At 44.5% G+C, this 21,305-nt stretch overlaps 1 protein-coding gene across 1 annotated transcript; it reads left to right on the top strand.

Annotated features, from left to right (window-relative positions):
• Positions 1 to 11,928: 11,928 nt before the first annotated feature.
• On the top strand, positions 11,929 to 20,255 carry ADAMTS1 (ADAM metallopeptidase with thrombospondin type 1 motif 1). The gene is given in 10 exon segments (XM_035545967.2): positions 11,929 to 13,108; positions 13,289 to 13,641; positions 14,088 to 14,220; positions 14,644 to 14,811; positions 15,108 to 15,394; positions 15,658 to 15,844; positions 15,948 to 16,123; positions 17,028 to 17,203; positions 17,577 to 18,061; positions 18,064 to 20,255. Coding segments are annotated over 10 exon segments (2,787 nt in total). The 5' UTR covers positions 11,929 to 12,540; the 3' UTR covers positions 18,318 to 20,255.
• Positions 20,256 to 21,305: the final 1,050 nt, after the last annotated feature.

Genomic DNA, 21,305 nt, shown 5'->3' with positions numbered 1-21,305 from the left:
TAATCAAATAATCCACACGGGAGTTAAAACAGATACATGTGTATTTCCATAGTCCTTGCAGAGTTGCAGTGGTACAAAAGACCTGCACTGTACTAGGAAAGCAGTGTGTGTGTGTTCCGGGGTGCTGCTGTGGACAGAAGCTAAGAAGGGACTTTCTCCTTCCAGCCACACAGATCAAAGCCCTTGAATGCAAAAGAGATACTCAAATGACATGAAGTGAATGGGCCTCTGTTCAAGCGCAGCTGTCTGCCGATATGTAAAAAATACTGTGGGATTAGAGCCACAGAGATTAACATAAAGCAACAAGTGCTGGCAGTTTTAGCAGTGGATGTCCTCACCTTAATTGACTTTTGCTTTTCTGCCCTCCCTGAAGTAAACATCATGAGCTAATGTTGCCACTTACAATTGTTGGGCTTTTGGTGTCTTATGTCATAGCTGTAGCGTTTATAGTTTTTCAGCTTGTTTCCCATACTATGTTTGAGTTTGAATCCTTTTGAAAAGGTAAAATGACAACATTTTTCTTGGAAAGCTTTGAAATGCACATTAATAAAGCTGGCAGGGCCCTCTCAGTTAAATTTGGTTTCAGTTTTTTGTCTCATTTACAAGACCTATTTTCGCTCATGTATTTACCATATAAAGCAATGACAGCTCAGTTGGCATCACTAGAATTATAAAAATATATGGTTTTATAAGTGGAATTCTTTTTACATATTTGCTAACTTACCTGGTGATGCTTTGGTTTTAAAAAGTGTGTTACATGTGACAGCAGTGCATATTTGTGCTGTAGCTAGGATTTTTATATTACTCCCAGTTCATAAATATTTTTGAGCAACAACCTAGAGATTTTAAATGTTTAAGAAAGAAAGTTTTGGTGAGAAAAGCAACACACAGTTACAGATTTTCCATATTCTAGATGACCAGGAATTGTGTTGTTCTACTTTTTACATGTAAGAACAAGTTCAGGCTCAGATAGGAACCCTCCCACAGGACTTTAAAGGTCTCAGGGAAGGGATTTCCCTAGCTGTTTTCATTTATGCCTTTGAAGCCACATGGTGTGCAAACAGCTTTCAGACAACAGGATGTCAGCCCCAGAAGCTCAGAAAGTCCTCTCCAGTCAATGCCCCTCATCAATTCCTACAGGACTTCCCCAGACTGTCCCTGGATCAGCCCAGTGCCACCTTGTGTGGAGCTGGACCTGGTGCACTTACATGGGAAACAGAAAAAGCTCCTGTCTTGGGACATGCTGGGAGCTGCAGGCAGGGAGTTATTTACTGACACCCCACTCTTGCCTGCGCACCACTGAAGAGCAGCCCATCCATCGCTGGCCAGGTGACTTGGGCCAGCAGCTCCCCCAAGTCTGAAAGAGCCTGGAGCATTCAAAAGCAGATAGAGGTCACCCTCTTGCCTCTTCACCCACTTGCATTTTGTAAGGGGCATGTCAATGTCCCTCAGCACACAGCTGACCCAGGCGGAGGCAGCTGCAACCCAAGTTTTCTTTCACAGGTTGGCAGCAGAGCTGTTCCAAAGAATCTGGGGTTGCCTCAGCTGTACTCCCTGTGTATCCTAAGGAGCCGGAGGCCAAAGTAGACATCAGACCAAGCTCTCTTTCACAACAGGAGAGCATTGCCAGCAAGTGAGGGTGACACTTGCCTTCCAGTTATGCCTAGCTTATGATCAGAAATGATGGCTGACTTTAGGCAAGCATAAAATTAATTACTATGTTAAAAAAAAATACATTCCATGTGAAACTATGATGTATTTTAATGCCCATGATACTTTAATCACACATATAAATACTTTTTGAATTAAAACGCATAATCCTTTAAATAAATAGAAGGTGGAACTCAACAGTAAGAAAATGAGACAAAGTACTGAGACTAATTGGTAGATATAGACCCACATATTCCTAGCAGACTTGAGACATTTCAAAACCTGATAATTTTTTCTTGATGAACCTTAATCATATACCCAAACATCTACTTTTACCTTAAGTATAGCTTTTAACTTTAAAGCATGTATTTGGCAATCTGAACCATTCAGTCAAGTAAATTGTGACTTCACCATGACACTCAAGGAAATATGAAAGAACATGATGGTATCATGAATGTCCTGTGCTCCCTGATTTTAGTTCTTTAACACACAAAACTATAATACAGTTGTACCACATTACGTAAAAAAGAGCTGGTGGCAGAGCAAAGGCAGCACATCAACAGAGGTCCCATGCTTAAATTTATGTCCATGGGAGGGAAATCAAAGGACCTATCTACACATGTATAGTGAAGGCTTGCATAAGTGTGTATTAAAGCCAAAAGGAGAAATTTAACGATGCTAAATGGAAGTTAAAAAACTAGGTTTTGTTTATCAGCTTCTTGGTGTTTGGTCTTAAGCAGGAACAATGTTTTTCCAGAAGACGTACTGGTAACAAGAGTGATGGTACAAATCTGGGTATTGCTTTTCTAAGATTCATTTATTTCTTGCTGTGCTGTCATATAGTCTCTATGGTACAACCTGACAGAGAGCATGGGTGGAAGGGTGTTTAGTTTTAAAACCTTCATTTCTTGAATAAGTCATTGCACGTGCTTCCTCTTGATATAATTTGTAAACAGAATATTTTAGCCAACATTTTATTACGTTTTCAATTCTGCAAACACTTGAGGGGTTAATAAGATGCTAGAACTCAAGCCTAACTATAAATATTTCCAGGATTGGGGTCTACGTGTCTGCTCAAGTTCTCTTTGTTAACATTATATGATTGAGCTGTGTGTTACATCACCGCAATAAGGGCTCCTCACGTGGGCAAAATGTATTAATAGTCTTAATATGGCGTTGTGCAAGCAAGGTTATGTGCCAGAGGAGTGGCTCACTTGAGCTGCTCCAGATTGGCTGGGGAGATAGCAAGTGTGACTGTGCAGTGAACTATGACAGTAGTTTAAAATCTTCCAAAAACTGGAGGGAGTAGCAAAGGGGAGATCACGCTGCCCCAGAGCTCAAATTCTTTCTGCTAATGGCTACCGGTCTGATCCAGCCTGTTGTTCTGGTGGTCACACTGCTCATTATTTTACTGGTTTACCTATTTCCGTAAAATAGTTAAAAGTTATTGTTATGATCACAGTTTCTAACAGTCTTTTGGAAGCTTTCTAAGACGAATGGAATTCCCTCTTTCTTTCATTGCTTTTGGTGGCGGTGGTTAGGTTTTTTGTTCATTTGTGGTTTTGGGGGTGGGGGGTTGGTTTTGGAATACTCTTCCAAGTGCTCATGTGCATTGGCATCTACTTTCGTCAGTAGTGACAGTACTGATTGCAGTACTCATTTGATGGAAGAGTGCAGTAACCATGGCACGCAAAAAGTGCATATACACTAAGGGAAACAGGGCAGTAAGAGGCCTCTTTATAGAGGAGCAGAGAAAGTGTCAAGTATTAGATTTTGCATGCCTTGGAAAATCTTACACTGTAAACAGGCAAACAAAAAAAGCTGAGGATATTAGTTTCTGTGGCAGCAGCAAACATGCCATTTCAGTGGCCTTTCCCTTCACTGGAAGACGGGAGTTTCAGTCTGAACATTGTGAAACATTTTTCACTGTGAGGGTGACCAAGCACTAGCACAGGTTGCCCAGAGAGGCTAGGGAATCTCCATCCTTGGAGATGCTCAAAAGCCATCTGGATGTGGTCCTGGGCAGCCTGCTCTAGGGTGGCCCTGTTTGAGCAGGAAGGTTGGATCAGTTGACCGCAAGAGGTCCCTTCCATCTTTAGCCATTCTGTGATTCTGTAATCCTGCAATTTCTGGTTTACTCTTTACCTAACATTAAAGAAGTGCAAAGAAGAAATCTGAAGTTCCAGTCTAATAACAGAAAACAAGGGGAATCAAAAGCAGAAAAAACTAAGCGGTAGCCATCCCATGCCCTGTTCAAAATGTGGGTGCTGCTGTCAAAAAGCAAGTACAGATTAACAACATAATGAGCCCTGTCCTGAATGTCTTCAGTAGCTGAAGAGAGTTATGGCAGAGCCAAAGGCTATGCAGATGTATATGAATTGCACTGGTAATGCCAAAGGTATTTTGTCTTACTGCTAATAACTTTCTGAATCTTTTTGTGCTTCAGTTTTCTACCTGTTAATTAAAGATAAGGTTCACTATGGGCTTTTGAAGTGATACTCATTAATGACTGACAGTTGCTCATTTAAAGCCTCATATGCACAATGAGGGAGTAAAAAATACAGTGTTTAGAAGGAGTCAATTATTACTGATGGCTCTGGAAATCCAGCAGGGTTTTAAAAAATAGAGTTAAGCCAGCAACTGGATTCACTAACTGGCTTCTACATATTTATGGCTTTTGTTGTACCTAAACTTTGGTGATTTACGCCTCATCTCAGAAAGAGTCTGTAGCAGAGCGAGGCCTCTCAAAAGCTGCAAAGACATCTTATCCTATTTTGGTATACAGCAAATATTAATGAAAGACACATAGGACAGTACTTAAAACCATGACTTTGCATTATAATCTCTTGCAGCATTTCTGAAATATTTGTTTACGTCATGGTATAAATTGATGAATGGCTGGATTAAAGCATCTAAATAAAGATCCTGATGCAAATCCCCAAATTTGCTGTTAAGTAAAGCTGCCTTTTAAGGTTGTCCCTCTTGAGGTATGTATTGCTGAGATTTTTACTCGCTTACATGTTATTTCCATCAGTTCAGAATAAAAGAGATGCAGGCAAGAGTATTTCACGCTTGGCTGGCTAGCACCTCTCCACTTGTGATATAGGTCCAGTTTGGCAGCAAGATAGAAGCTAACAGCTGATCTCCATTACAATTGCTTGCAGATAGTGCTGAGATTAGTGAGAACACTGGGGAACCTTGGGTAACAACTCTTTTGCCTTATAAAAGTTGCACTGACACATCAAAATCCCTCTCTTTAGAGAAGTAAAAGTCAAAACTATGAAGGCTTATTATTCAATTGCTGCATGCAGAAATGTCTAACTTGCTATTTGACCAAAGTTTTGCTCTGCTTTTTGAGTAATTAAGGCATTTCTCCATTTAATTTTCAGATGGCTCCCATTTCAGGTTTGCCTTAAGCCTCAGACTTCACAGAATTGCAGAGTGGTTGAGATTAGAACAGTCCTCTGGAGGTCATCAGGTCCAACCCCTCTGCTGTGGAAGGGGTTTGAGGATCTCCAAGGATGGAGACTCACCAACCTCTCTGGGCAACCTATGCCAGTCCTCAGTCACCTACAAGGAGAAGAAGTGTTTCATGATGTTCAGGTTGTACCTCCTGTGTTCCAGTTTGTGCCCGTTGCCACTTGTCCTGTCACTACGGACCACTGAAAAGAATCTGGCTCTGTCCAATTTGCACCCTCCTTTCCATAAGGTATTTATATACATTGATGAGATCCCCCCCGAGCCTTCTCTTCTCTAGGCTGAGCAGTCCCAGCTCTCTCAGACTTTCCTCATAGGAGAGATGCTCTGATCCTTTCATTATCTTAGTGGTGGCCATGTGTTCGACTCTCGCAGTATGTCATAGAATCATACAATCACAGAATGATTTGGGTTGGAAAGGACCTTAATGTTCATCAAATTCCAACCCCTCTGCCATGGGCAGGAACACCTTCCATTAGAGCAGAGCACCATCCAACCTGGCCTTAAACACTTCCAGGGATGACGCATCCACAACATCTCTGGGCAACATCCATGTCTCTTTTGTGATTATCCCTATCATAGACAATGGAGAACCTGATGATGAATACAAGTCTACTTTAAACTGTGGTTTTAAGTAATCTCAAGCAGTGTGTTGGACTATAAAAGAGAGTAGACTATACACTGACACCATATACATTAATTTACAACCACAGTTAGAAATGGACAAACTTTTTTTTTCCTAGATGGCACGGTTATTCAAGATGGAAAAACATTATGCCAAACAAAAAGAATGTTTTTGCGAATGCTACAGCAAAAGCCTTTTATCCAACATCAGCAGTCTCCAGGCACACAGAGGAAAGTTGAGGCTCTCTGGAAAGGGAAGGGGAGAAAGAGAGGGACCCTCTCAGAACAACTGAGACCAAGAGGAGCACCAAGAACTGCAGTTCAAGGAGGCCGGACCCAGCCCTGCACATCAAGAGGGAAGCTTATCTAAACCAGTTTTTAGCAAGACATGGATTAGATGAGTCTAAACATGTGTATAAATTGTTTGGGGAGTGGAAAGTGGTTAAGCGCTTTCCTTAATGATTTTTGTTCTTTGTGAAATACGCTTACTGCCAACTATTGAATAGCCAACATAATGGGGAGGAAGGGTGCAGCAGGAAGAGCTGAAAGAAATAAGGGGAAGATAAAGGATGTAAATGAGACTACCAAAATCATACAGGGAGAATGTGAGGAAGAAAAAGGAATGGAAAAGGAACGGATGTGGCAGTTTAGGTCTGGAAGCTGTATTGCAACCAGCTAATAAACCCAGTAATAGCAGGACAGCAACATCACCTCAAAAGGTTTCTTTCTTTCCTGCCAGGCTGAGCTGCTCTTTTCCACCACTTGCTGGGATGCACCCCCTCTGCTAAGCCAACACAATTGCTTGTGCAGCTGGGTGAGAATTTAGGGTGAAGGAACTGCCCAGCTAGAAATTTAAAGAAAATATTTTTTATATTTCTTATTTGTGTCTAAATTTCTTGAGACTTATTATAAGGAGTATCAGGCTCCCGTCACAAAGAAAGACCAGTGGATGTCCAGTTAGACCAGGACTATCTATCAAGATGGAAAGCTCCCTGGAATCAGTGGTTGATGCCCTCATCTGCTGTGGCAATAATTTTCTCCTACATACCACAAATGTTTTGAAGATTAAAAAAAAAAAATAGGTAGAGTGATGAGTTTTCATTATGAGAACTTTCATGGAAAGTGTAACGCTTCTTGCAGCACTTGTGCCCAAAGTACACTGAGAAAGTGTGGTATCTGTTGAAATTGCAGTGTGATAAAAATATCAAAATGTCAGTGGAACTCGGGGTATGCATGAATGTGCTTCATTCTCTTTGCCAGTTGCCAAGGGACTTTGCAGCCAACGTTATGGTTACAGTTATATTTAACTTCTGAAACAGTTTTGCAGACATACTATAATGCAACATTTTGTTTTGCCTGATTCCTTCTATTTGATCCCTTCTTTCCAGGGAGATTTTTGTATATTTGACACTAGCAGTTGTTTTGACCATGAAAATTTGGATTTAGGTCAGCTGTTCATAAGCCATTTAGATGGTAACACAAATTCCTCAGTAGGAATACTTCTACCACCAGGAAGAGAAATACACGTCAGACCTCAACAGTCTTCTAAACCACTTGCCTTAGATATGGTCATGTCTGAATTCACATTCTGATGCAAACCTCCCTCTTCAGTCTTGCTGTGCTTTGGTAACAGATTTTGCTATGGTACGTGACTGATAATAGCTTGGGGAACAGCTTAACAAAAAGCTTAATGCTAGGCCGCCCCCCAGGTGTTGATCTAGCCAGAAAAGTGTTATTAAATATATGTGCAGCTTTGCCTCCACTAGTCTCAGAATGTATCACTTAAAATGCATTAGCTCACAGGTCCGAACAAGCACATCAGTCAACAAACAACCAGGAGCTGTTAACAACCTTTGATGTCTTGGATCAGATAAGGATACTATGGTAGACAGTAATATACGCGGTTATGAGTAGAGCCAGCTCTTGGTCAGGATGGATGCCTACTCTCCCCCACAAAGCCAATTCAGGTCAAGTGTGTCAGCCAGCGTAGACCATCAGCGATGCACTGCCATCCTCCTTTGGATGCACTCAGCTACAGAAGGAAAGGTGCTTTACATCCATCCCAGCGTGACCTGCATCATCATCTTCATTGGATCTGACCTACTGTGCCAGGAGCAAACTATGACTTGTGGCTGTAAGATGAAGAGGACACTGAGAGCAACAGGTGACTAGAGGGGGTTTACAGCTGCCCAACAAACAATAAGGGAACATCAGGACCCATGACTGCACTCCCTGTATGCTGTAGCTGACTTCAGCTCTCCCTGTTTTTAATTTCCCTCTGCTCCTACCCTACAACAAAAATGGCTGAAAATATTTCATTGTGGACAAAACTCAATATAGTTTTCACCGCACTAATTTCAGGAACAGTTAAATGCATAAACCACCTGTAAAACCTTGTATGAAGAAGCTTCAAGAAAAAATCAACTGAAAGCTAGTTTGGCAACTGATAACATGGTCTTTAAGAGATGCATAGAGTGATCTGGATTACATATGCCTCTACCTGTGCTCAGCAAAAAAAATGTTAAAGAGAGAAATTATGCCATCATTTATAATGCCTGCAATTGTATTAAAATCATTGGGGTGGTGTTACATTAAGTCAGTGCAAAATATATACAGAAAATATCTTTGTGATCTAAGTAAGGACTGGCATCAACTAAATGGATTCTAATTTCTACAAATGTTGTTGGTTTAAACTAAGTTAAGCTTCCTGGCTGCCCTTACCTTTACAAATTGAACTGGCCTAAATCCTGAATCCAAAAGTCTGGTACATTATATTTGCTGAATAATAAAATTATTGACTCATGCAGCCAGAGGTACACTAAGTTCCCATTCAGTTCAATTTTGATGAAAGCTTACTAGTGGAAAGCAGAAAGAAATGGTCTTCATTTTGAGTGCATTGAGGCCTATAATATAAGCTACTTAGGAATAAAATTTGGTGGGTCCCAAAATTTGTATGTTTTTTCAGCAACTTTCATTGTTAGCTCAGGTAAAAGGAGAAACTATGGGAAAACTGTTAACAAAATTGAATCACAGTTCCCCTCCTCCTCCAAAAAAAGTTCCTACTAGTCATTAAAGTTGAAGTCATTAAATCAGTTTTCTCTCTTAAATCATAGTTTTCTCTCTTATTCCACTTTAACACCCTGTTACCCTGCTTAATACAAATTAGGTGTTAATGACATCAAAATCAATAATAAATGGAAAAGAGTAATAAGCTTTGCAATTTTGTATATCACAAAAGACATTAGAGTAGATCAGAATCCATAAATAATCTTGTTCACTACAGCCATTCATCCTGAGTGACAATGGATTCCCTTTTTCTACACGAAGCCAAACCTCAGCCTGCTCCAAACTGAGTAGGAGAACAGAAGTGTTGAGCCTTTCAGTAGTCACAAGCAGTGATGGGAGAAGTTCTGCAAAATTTGATCAATTTCTGGGAAAAAAAAAAATGCTTATTGGAAGTGTTCCTTTGAGCATTTTTTTTTGTCTCCCATCTTCTGTTCAGTGGGACTAATGTGCCATCTGCTGTTTTAATTCTAAATTGTAATAGTTTTTTAAAGATGTTATCATTCTGCAGCATTTAAACAAATAGGTTGGAAAAAAAAATTGTCTTTTTTTTTTTTTCAATTTTGGAAACAGTAGCTTATACAAACACTGGAAAAGAAACTGAAACTTCACCATTGTTAATGTTGCTCAGATGCTGTAAACACTTAGGGGTAACCCATTTAAAAAAAAATAAAACTTGCAATGCTGACTAAAATATGATGATCTACTAGCTCCATCTGGTGGCTACTGTGCATTACAAGTTCTTGTATTTTTCCCAAGAAACACTAGAACACTAGCAATTAAAAAAAAAAAAAAAGTTTTATGCCTTTTCAAGTTTTTCATCTCATTAAGTGAAATTCTGCAAAACTTCAGTACGTTTAATAACTCATATAATTGTAATAGGGATTTTCATTTCTACATAATATGGTTGCAGATTTGATACGATATGGATTGCAAATACGCATACACATGCTTTGTAGTCTTGCATAATGCAGCTAAAGACGCTAGAATTATTTGCAGAAGCAGATTTAAGCACTTGCAAGACTACATGCGTTGTGTAGCATCATTACATATCTGTTAGGAGCCAAACCTTTTGCTTGCAGTTGTAAATGGTCCTTCACCCATGTTCACTTACTGCAAATTGTTTCCATGCCTGTTCACAGCAGCACATCCAGCAACAGAAGAACAAGGCAATTGCTGAGTGGTTGCCACTTTCCTAAAGTACTTTCTTGGACATTATATAAAAAGCTTTAAACCAACTGTCCTAACCACAGAAAGATTAAGAAGAGTTCTGAAATGTAAGCGTTTCCTCCAGAGCATAGCTGGAAACCTGGGAGATGAACCGTAAAGCACTGCTCAAGAAATTTTTTTATAAGCGAGTGCCACCTGGTGGAACACAGGGAAGACTTTACTCACAAAAAAAATGTTTTAAGGTGGTCAGGAGATTTTAAATCGGAGCTTTTAAATCAAAAAGGACCAGCAAAACATTGTCACAAAGCTGCAGATGGCTTGGTGGCCACTGAAGTGGCCCAGCTCTAGTCCCTCCTGAGGCGTGCTCTGTATCCATACAGTGACAGGCTGGAGGTTGCCGTACTTTTAATGGGTATCTTTGCAAGCATAACAGTTTTGAATCTAAAGCTCAAAAATAAGTTACAAGACATTCCTTTCAATTCTATGTTTTATATGCCATATTTCTGGACTGGTAAGCTCATAATTCCCCAAACCTGCAAAACATGTATAACTGCTATTGTGTGCAACACAAAACTAACAGCATGAGTGGGCCGCACCTCTGTCACGTCTCCTGCCCTAGGAAAAGTGTGGCACAGCTGGGTGCACGTTGCCGGATCTCAAAGATAAGGGTAGAGATAAGCACTCATCTCCAAGTCTTGAGAGAAAAATCAGGCCTCTGTTGAAACTGAACGCATATTTCCGCCCCGAACTTGTTAATGGGCAGCAGTTGCAGTTTCTCAAAGCCAAGGCGCTGCTAAAAATGCATAGGCTTTGGCTGCCGTATCCCAAGTAAAATCCCCCATTTGATTTTGCTCATCGCTGTGTGGGACAACAGCACTTTTGTGGAGTAAGTAACTGGAAAATCCAGTTCATCTATCCATGTGCTTTTTTTGCACAAGTTGAAAAGATGTATGTCTCTAAAAATGTAGGATTTACACAGCGCCGTGGGAAGCAAATGTGTTATCTGAACTTGACAGATAATCGGCCTGTGCAGCTGACACTGAAATACAGCTCCACGTTTCTCTGACATTAAGTTAGGAAGAAAACCCTTCGGTTTAGATTTAGGTGCACGAACGGGACTGTCCTAAGAGAATGGTGGATATGTTAAACTATAGAAATGCTCACTTCTGTCACAAGGATGAGGCATTTTGCTAGTTCTGTCATCAGCCTGTTTTACCTTTGTGTTAAGTCACAGCATCACCTGATGCTGAAGCATTTTATTTTGTAACGTAGAAGTTTGGGGATTGTCACTGATAGGAGCAGCAGCACTTGTGTTTGTATTTAACACTGTTTCTCGCCAGTTCTTTGCCCTCGGCCTCCAAAAGGCCTCCGTAGCAGGGGGAAGCAGCCGTGCCCATCGCAGCTCAGGCCGCACGGTGGATTAGCTGTACCACCGCGGCCCGAAGGAAAAACCCTGGCTGCCCCTACGTGCGTGCCTCTGTTTAAGCGATTTACAGAAGGAACCATTTCCCAGAACTACAGGTGCACGGCCCAGTAGGGCTGGGAGCGGGTGAAGTGGGGGGGGGGGGGGGGGGGGGGGGTGGGGAGCGGGGGGCGGAATAATAGGAAAAGCCGCGCCCCCGACCCGCGGTGCATTGGGAGGGGGCACCCCGCAGTCGGCGGGTGCCGGGGCTGCCGGGGAGCGGCGGGGAAGGGGCAGAGGGGCCGGGGGAAGGGGCCGGGACCCCGTCCCTGCCCGCCTGGCCTCGCCGCGCCCCGTCCCGCCCCGCCGGGGGCTGGTGGGGGGGCCGGGGGCGGGGGCCGCCCGCCGCCGCCTTACGCAGGCGGTGAGCTCAGCGGGCCGGGGCGGGGGGCGGCGCGGCGGGGGGCGGCGGGCGCCGGCGGGGTGGGGACGGCCCGGCAGAACCCCATAAAGGGCGGCCGCCGCCGGCCCCCGCCGCTGCACTCAGCCCGCTTGGCGGAGCCGCTCGGATCGCAGCGGAGGGCCCGGGACGGAGGGGCCCGCTCGCTGTTTTATTTCATTATAATTTTTTGATTTTTGCTTTCTCGTCCCGCTCCTCTCCGCGAGGAAGGGGGGTGTCTCGGCGCTCGTCCCCCAGCACCCGCCCTGTGGAAGTGCACCCGAGGCCGGCCCGGGGCTGCCGGAGGGGACCGGGACCCGCTGGAGCTTCCTCCCCGCTCGGAGGGCAGGGAAAGAGGAGCGGCGGCGCGGAGCGGAGGAGAGAGAAGGAGAAGGGGGCCGGGAGGCGGCCGGAGAGCGGGGCCAGGCTGCCCCTCGCACACCCTGCCTCGCTCCCTCCCCGCCGCTGCCATGGGGAAGTCGCCGCCGCTTCTGCAGTGATCGCGGGACTGCCGGCGGAGAGAAGCCCCCACCGCCCGCAAAAAACAAACCAAAAAAAAATACATACATACATATATATATATATATAGATATATAGATATATATATATATAAGCAAATCTCGCTCTCCGCCTTTTACAAATTAACGACCGAGGCAGAAAGGCTCCGCCAGGCCAGCAGCAGCCAGCCTTCCCCGCCCCGAGCCCGGCGGCCGCGATGAGGACCGGGGGGCGCCCTCTGGGGGTGCTGGTGCCGGCAGTGCCGGTGTTACTGGCCGTACTGGTGGCGCTGGGGCCGTGCAGCGCCGAGCCCCCTACCACCGCCCGCCAGGCGCTGGTGCGGCCACGGCGCCTGGGGGCTGCCGGCGGCCGGGAGCGGTTCCGCCTGGACGCCTTCGGGGAGCGACTGACGCTGGAGCTGGAGCCCGACAGCAGCTTCCTGGCCCCGGACTTCACCCTGCAGTATCTGGGGGGGCCGCCGCCCTCCCCCTCGCCCTCCTCTCCGCCGCCGGGGGACGACCTCTCCCGCTGCTTCTACGCCGGCACCGTCAACCGGGACCCGGGCTCCGCCGCCGCCCTCAGCCTGTGCGCGGGGATGCGCGGAGCCTTCTCGCTCCGGGGCCGCCAATACCTCATCCAGCCGGCCCCCGGCGTCGGGCACCGCCTCGGCGTCCACCTCCTCCGTCGCCGTCGAGGGACCCGACGGAGAGATCCAGCAGCAGCTGCCGCCCGCTGCGCCGTGGCCGAGCCGGGGGCGGAGGAGCCGGATCCGGAGGGGCCCGCAGGTAGCCGACGGGGGGACGGGACGGGGTCTGCCGCAGCCACACCTCGGGGGGAGTGCGGCTGAGGGTGCCCCGAGGTCGGGTGTTGAGCCCCGGTGGGTGCTGGTTTCCCCATTGTGGGGTTGTGCAGCCATCCCCTGTGCTGCTCACATGTGCTTTGCCTCTGTCTCGCTCGCTTTCCAGATGCAGAAACGAGGAGCAAAAGGAAAAAGCGGTTTGTGTCCAGCCCTCGCTACGTGGAGACCATGCTGGTGGCCGACCAGTCCATGGCCGAGTTCCACGGCAGTGGCCTGAAGCACTACCTCCTGACGCTGTTCTCCGTGGCAGCCAAACTCTACAAGCACCCCAGCATCCGCAACTCTATCAGCCTGGTGGTGGTGAAGATCATAGTCATCTACGAGGAGCGGAAGGGACCTGACATCTCTTCCAATGCCGCCCTGACTTTGCGAAACTTCTGCAGCTGGCAAAAGCAGCACAACCCGCCAAGTGACCGGCATGCAGAGCACTACGACACGGCAATCCTCTTCACCAGGCAGGTGAGGGACAAGGAGGCTGAACCGACCCCTGTGCACGTTGCCCCCTACCCCCAAAGGCTCTCTCTGCTGGGAGTCCCCCAAAAAAGTGTTCGGATGCAGTCCTGTGGCATTACAGGTTCAGCAAAGCAGGCTGCAGTTGGAATGAGCCCCTTTTTATTTAGCCATTTATTTTACCCTTTATGCTGTCCCAGGTGAAACTCACAGTATATGCAGCATGCTTCTGCCTTATATTTCCAGCAGGGCTAGTATGGAAATTACGCATTTTACTTCTACGTGTAAGCCTTGTGTATGTTCCAAAGACAGATTTTTGCCATCGTACCCATTGAAGTGCTGAATATTTATGCTCTTTCCATAAGTAAAGGCAAGCTGCCAGGGTTGGATGTTGCTTGCCAAGGTTAAGTCTCTGATCTGATTAATAATGAAACTGCCTTTTTTTTTTTTTACAGGACCTCTGCGGTGCCAAGACATGTGATACTCTTGGGATGGCCGATGTGGGAACAGTTTGTGATCTAAACCGCAGTTGCTCTATCATCGAAGACGACGGCTTACAGGCTGCCTTTACAACAGCCCACGAGCTAGGTACTTGCAACTTAGAAATGAGGTTCCGGCTGATTAATTGAAGCCGGCTTGATGACGTAAAGCCCAGAGCTCCCCGGCCCCGCTGACGGCTTGCCCTGCGGGGTGCGGGGCCCCTGCGCTCCCCTGGCACGGTCAGGAGGAGGCAGAGATTTGCTGTGGAGTGGGGTTTAGCTGCGGAAAGCAAATCCAGTCTGCAAGAGTTGTGTGCTGGACTGTGGCTGCAGGAAAAAAGCCTGTGAGGAGAGGGAAGATATGCTGTAATCTGCTTAAAACTTAGTACTGTTCAGATCAGGATATTCTTTCAGCATTTAAAGACCAGGCTTTGAGCAGCTCTAGAGTTATACATACAATAGCCTTGGTAATGCATAGGACAGACTTCATAAAATCACCAACTTTTTTCCTTTTTTTTTTTTTTTTTTTAAGGCCACGTGTTTAACATGCCTCATGACGATGCAAAGCAGTGTGCTGGTATTAATGGAATAAGCCGGGATTTCCACATGATGGCATCTATGCTTTCCAATCTGGATCGCAGCCAGCCTTGGTCTCCGTGTAGTGCCTACATGATTACAACATTTTTGGATAATGGTCATGGTAAGATTATTAAGCTTTCCATTCATGTGGCGTTTATGCTCTTGTGTTTTACTGCTTTGCTTTTTTTTTTCTCTTAATGGAGTGCTTTCTGCTAAAGAATAGTGTTAACCTTTTACATGCTGCCAATGATTTTAGAAGGTGCTTAACTTTACAAAAATGGTGGCACAAATTGGCTTGAAGACTTATGCTACAATGCAAATGCAGTTCCAGAGATGCAAATACATTTTTCCCTGCTGAAACTGAACTCACTGACAGAGGCTGCTTTTTTTTTTTTTTCCTTTTTTCTTCCTTTTCAGGGGAGTGTTTGTTGGACAAGCCCCACAAACCGATCCAGCTTCCTTCTGACTTGCCTGGCACGTTGTACGATGCCAACAGGCAGTGCCAGTTCACTTTTGGAGATGAGTCCAAGCACTGCCCTGATGCAGCCAGTACGTGTACAACGTTGTGGTGTACCGGCACTTCGGGAGGACTGCTTGTGTGCCAAACTAAACACTTCCCGTGGGCGGACGGCACCAGTTGTGGAGAAGGGAAATGGTGCATGAATGGCAAGTGTGTGAATAAAACTGAGAAGAAGCATTATGATGTAAGTATAACTATATATATATATATATATATATATATATATATCATGGGTTGCAGAGTAGCACAGATAATGCTTCAGTGAGAGCAATCAAACAGTTTTAAGGGCTTGAATAAATGGGTAAATGGAGGCAGACAGCTAATAAACAGGCTTAGAGGTTTTTTTTGTTTGTTTTACAAGTGGCTTAGGTAAAAAATGAGCATGGCTGTGGGTTTTGTGGTTTTGTTTTTACTATATTAACATTTTTGTTCTCCTTGTCATTACAGACCCCGGTGCATGGGAGCTGGGGGTCCTGGGGAGCATGGGGAGAGTGCTCCCGGACCTGCGGCGGTGGAGTGCAGTACTCCTTCAGGGAATGCGACAACCCCGTCCCGAGGAACGGGGGGAAATACTGCGAAGGGAAGCGGGTGCAATACAGGTCGTGTAACATTGAGGACTGTCCAGATAATGATGGTAATTTTTTTCCCCATTTTTGCAGTGGAAAAGGGGGGTCTTGTAGAGGAAGACCATGTAGAGAAGATGATCTCATGTCCACCTGTCTTTCCTCTGCCTGCAGGCAAAACCTTTAGAGAGGAACAATGTGAAAAGCATAATGAGTTTTCCAAGTCTCCCTTTGGAAGCGGACCTGCAGTGGAGTGGACACCCAAGTTTGCTGGTGTCTCTCCAAAGGACAGATGCAAGCTGGTGTGCCGAGCAAAAGGAACGGGATATTTCTTCGTTCTACAGCCAAAGGTATTTCAAAACTCACCCTCATCTACCTAGTCACGAATAGGATTTTATTTCATCTGACTCTGCATGTGAAGTTAAGAGTCAAGGCATGTAGAAATCTGAAATTATATTTATGTTCTTCTTGTATGTAAGCTCAATTTTTCCTTTTCTCCTCCCTACATGTACAATCTGATCAGCGCAAGCATGCTTTAAATATTCTGGCACAGTCCCTACAGTTATTTCACACATACCACCTCATCTACCCACCCCACCCTAGTTTCCTTTCCGCTCCTTCCATAAGTTTGATTACACTGAGATATGTTTGGAAAACTGTGGTGGTTCTTTGCCAAAACTTCGGTGCTTTCTCATACCAGTTACTAATATGTTGACGGCTTAAAATAAACAAAAGGAAAAATAATTCGTCTTGCATAGGTACTTGAACTCACTGTCATAAGATGTTGAGAGCGAGTAACTACCGGGGTGATGACACAGATGTTTATTGTCGAGCAATACTCCTAGAAAGAAAGGATTGATTATGCCATTAAAAGCAATTTTGGTCCTGTACTTTGAGGACATGACTACCTTCTAGTGACATTAGAGAAAAAATGTTCTTTCTTTATAGGAAATTATTAAAACAGTTCTGTGTTGGCTCTTTTCCAGGGTGGGAAGGGAGTTAATAAAATCTGAAATTGGTTGTTTTCTCCTGTTGCCATGGCATTTTATTTTTTTTCAAGTGAGTTGAAGTAGCACTGCATACCTCCAACTGTCTACAGGCTGCTTTGTTTTTTATTTTTAAAAGCATTGAAAATACCAGTGCTGTAGGTCTTTCCTCTGTCTATCGTCTACGTTTTGTATGTATCTGTATTAGACATTTTCAAAGAAGTGTGCATCTTCTAATCAAATGCCCTACTGCTTGTTTCCTGCTAAGGTTGTGGATGGTACCCCTTGTAGCCCTGATTCCACCTCGGTCTGCGTCCAGGGACAGTGTGTAAAGGCTGGCTGTGACCGTATGATAGGGTCCAACAAGAAGTTTGACAAATGCGGCATCTGCGGTGGCAATGGATCCACATGCAAGAAAGTGTCTGGCACACTTGTGAGAGCAAAGTGAGTGCATGACTGCAGCTGCTTTCTGTTTTGGTGAATGTTTTATGGGTGTAAGCTTTTGGTTTCCAAGTCAGTGAGATACTGTCTCAGTTTATCCATGGAACTGAAATTTGATCTGTCAAAGACAGTTGGCTGATAATAGCTCACAGTGCGATCCCAGTGGAAGGAAGCCCCTGACATGCGGGTACACTTCTGCCATAGCAATAACATGGGATGTGGCTTTGCAAATCCCTTAATCCCTTGGCTCGAATAGGTCAGCAGCTCGTGAGCTTCATGCTTCGGCTTCAAATGAAATTCAGTCTTGTGCCAGACAGCTTCTTCCCTTTCACAGGGATGAGCAGAGGGCTCAGTCTTTCTCTTTTCTCTTGAACAGACCGGGCTACCACGATGTCGTCACCATTCCAGCCGGGGCAACGAACATCGAGGTGAAGCAGCGAAACCACCGGGGTGCCAGACACGACGGCAGCTTCCTGGCCATCAAAGCCGCGGATGGCACCTACATCCTCAATGGCGACTACACCCTGTCAACGCTGGAGCAGGACATCACCTACAAGGGCAGTGTGCTGAGGTACAGCGGCTCCTCCGCTGCCCTGGAGAGGATCCGCAGTTTCAGCCCTCTGAAGGAGCCTCTGACCATCCAGGTCCTCACGGTGGGGGACCTGCCGCAGCCCAAGATCAAGTTCACCTATTTTGTGAAGAAGCCTGCTCAGCCTGGGTCAGAGAAGGTGCCCAGTAAGAAGAAAGAGTCCTTCAATGCCATCAAGGAGATCATCTCTTCCGAGTGGGTCATCGAGGAGTGGGGCGAGTGCTCCAAGTCCTGCGGCTCGGGCTGGCAGCGGCGGGCTGTGGAGTGCCGGGACCCCGGGGACGGCCAGCCGCCGACTGCGCCCAGGAGCTGAAGCCCAGCGACATCCGTCCCTGCGCTGATGTCCCCTGCCCACAGTGGCAGCTGGGGGACTGGTCGCCCTGCTCTAAGACGTGCGGGAAAGGTTTCAAGAAGAGATTGTTGAAATGTATTTCTTACGACGGCAGCATGCTGCCGCAAGAAAGCTGTGAGCCTTCCAAGAAACCAAAACACCTGATAGACTTCTGCAACGTTACGGACTGCAGTTAAATAGTATAGGTTGGGAAAGCTATTTTTTTTATTTTTTCTTTTCCTTCAGAACAATGCACTGAATATATGAGGGTTAGAGGCAGCGCATACATTCTGCGTACAGAATTCATGGTGAGGATCCACTGAGGTGGGACAGTGCAAATAACCTTAGTTGGCGTTGCACCCTAAAACTATCCTGCCAATTGCAAGTTTGATAGGATAGCAGACTAATGTCACTCACTCATCTTCAGCAGATAAGGCCCTAGGGCATTAGAATTTCCTTTTTTAAAGTCTGTTACAAATTAAACCGAACAGGAGCAGTGGCCAAAGCATGTTTAAGCAAACGTTTTGGGGTTTGGTTATTTCTCCTTTCTTTTGGATTTATATTGTGGTACTGATCAAGTCCCCATGTGTAGGAAAGGGGAGCGGAAAAGATAGCTTAAAATAATTGGTCAGGGTTTACCTACCTCACGAATGGCAAAAAAACAGGATTAGAAAAGGAGCTTTAACTAAGTCATTCATGGCTGCTATTGTTTCAGAGAATAGTTTTATATAAAAATAAAGCCATATTCTCTACCTGTAAAGAATAAGAAATATCAAGAACAGTCAGTCAATTCCACAAATAACTAGAATGTCACTTTTTTTAAAGCATCATTATGTCATTCCAACGTGTCTGTCCATTTCTCTCATCCACTCTGATGCCGTTGCAGTGACATATGTAATCCAGAGGCTAGAAAAAGTGGAAAACTTCATGGAGCAGGTAGCGTCTATGAGTAGTTGCTCTTTGTGCCTTCTGCATACCTTCCACGAGCTTCTTTGATCCGAGCTTGGTCCTGCCATACTGTCAACCAGACTTCTGGCAGTGGGCGCTTGAGTCAACACTGACATTCAAGTCTTTTCCTTTACCCCAGCCAATAGCAATTATTTGCATTTTGGTAAAAAGAGATCAAAGAAATCCAGCTATGAATGGGAACCTCTCCTAACTGGCCTCTGATGGGTTTGTAGTGCTCAAATCACTGATAAGGCGGGAAGACAAAGCTGAAGGATAGCAGGTCCATCCACAGCAGTACGCCAACATTCACATAATTAAAGTTTGTGCCAGTCCATAGACAATGAGAGAATATGGCTTTCCATATGTATATAGTAAAATATATTACTATAGATGTTACATACTTTATAAGTATTTTATATTTCTTTCCCTTCTGGGAAGGGTTATAATTTGTAATAAAGGCATATAATGAGCATATTTATTTTTATACTTCTTGTCTAATGTGATCTTCTAAGTTATCGCTTTTTTAAAAGGACATATAACAAGGATAGAGTATTTATACAGTATAATATGTTACTAGAGGTAATAAATGAACCCTATAAATTTTGGAAGTGGAGTGTCGTTATTTCACTGGAGTAAAAGTAGTCTATCAAGCAGAATGAGCTTGAATTCTAAGGCAATGTTACAAAAAAAGCTAAACCACGTTTCTCAAAAATACTGGTAGCTTAGGCTACTAATTGACTGTGTTAGTTAAGAGGTTTGGAAAACTCTACCCATAATGTCATATACCATGTTAAAAGGAGTAATTTTTGTATTTTATTGCTTAACCACTAACTGGGTGCTCAGCACTGTTGTTTCATCTTCAAAAAAGAAAAAAAAAAATGAACTGCCACTATACTGATGCCACTGATTTTAATAAGGGCTTACACAGGGAATATTGCTGTCAGTGGTGTTTATAACCAACAAAACATGTACAAAAGTAGCAGTTTTACCTGCTCCACTTAGTTTTACCCTACTGGGAAAGATGTATTCAAAATTTAAAACCATTAACTAGCAGTCAGAGGTTTCCCTCACAAGTTTCTGGAGGGCCTCAGGATCATGCTTTTCTAATTAGAAGTACTGTATGAATGAACTGTTCTAATGCTGTTAGTAACACGTTTTATAATGTTGAAATACATATTAAGCATTAAGAAACTGATTTTTGCTCCCTCATTTCTGATCTCATGACCACTGAAGTCGAGGGAAAATCTTCTGTTGAGCTCAGTGGGATTCTTGCCATGGAATTTGAGACATCAGTCATTTATGGATACTTTTGGCTTTGTGTCATGTAAAAATCTATTAAAACTTCCTTTGCCAATGTTTGGACTCTGTCTTGCAGAAATTGTTCCCACTTTATTCCATGGATAAAATCCTGGCCCCTCTAAAGCACATAGAAAAATTCTCATCACGTCACACTTCATTGAGTATTACTTTGTATTTGACATGCACGAATGCTGGGGAACGTTTTACTTGTAGTATTATTTAGGAGTCACTTACTTTATTTTTTCATAAATACCTAAGAGTCAGTGCTTTTTATTTACATATTTTTACATACAGAAAGGGTGGTTAGGTGTTGGAACAGACTGCCTAGGGAAGCGGTGGAGTTGCCATCCCTGGAAGTACTTAATAGATGTATGGCTTTGGTGCTTAGGGACATGGTTTAGTTGTGGACTTAGTAGTGTTAGCTGATGGTCAGACTTGATGATCTTAAGGGTCTTTGCCAGCCTAAATTATTCTCTCTCTCTCTCTCTCTCTCTCTCTCTGTATGTCTATGTTTTACTACAGCAGGTTTAAATTAGGAGCATATATACATTTTCAAGAGAAGGAAAACTCATTTTTATTTTCATTTTCTGCTGTTGCTCTTACTCTTTGTAGACTTTGTATCCTAACACATAGCTGTTGGTTGGTGTTGCCTGAAACACTCTTGATTTAAGAGCTCAAGGAGCTACTGTCCTGAAACTACAAGAGTGTTCCCTGTTTATGGAATTGGCAATTGACCTCTGCTTGATGGTGATTGCCCGACTTTGTTCTCAGCCTAGAAGAAATACTCAAGGCAGGGCTAAGAAAGCTCTGCAGAGGAAACAGCTTCTCATACCTACCCATATCAATTAAAGCAAGCTCAAGGTGCTGACATACTCTACATCTTGCAGTAGCACTTGAGGCTGTTGGGAGAGAGCAATGGTATTTCACAGGCATCGCCT

Source organism: Cygnus atratus, chromosome 1 (assembly GCF_013377495.2).
Source record: "Cygnus atratus isolate AKBS03 ecotype Queensland, Australia chromosome 1, CAtr_DNAZoo_HiC_assembly, whole genome shotgun sequence".
NCBI classification, from domain to species: Eukaryota; Metazoa; Chordata; class Aves; order Anseriformes; family Anatidae; genus Cygnus; species Cygnus atratus.
Note: the sequence above shows the minus strand (reverse complement) of the source record. Positions and strands in the feature narration are given on the sequence as shown.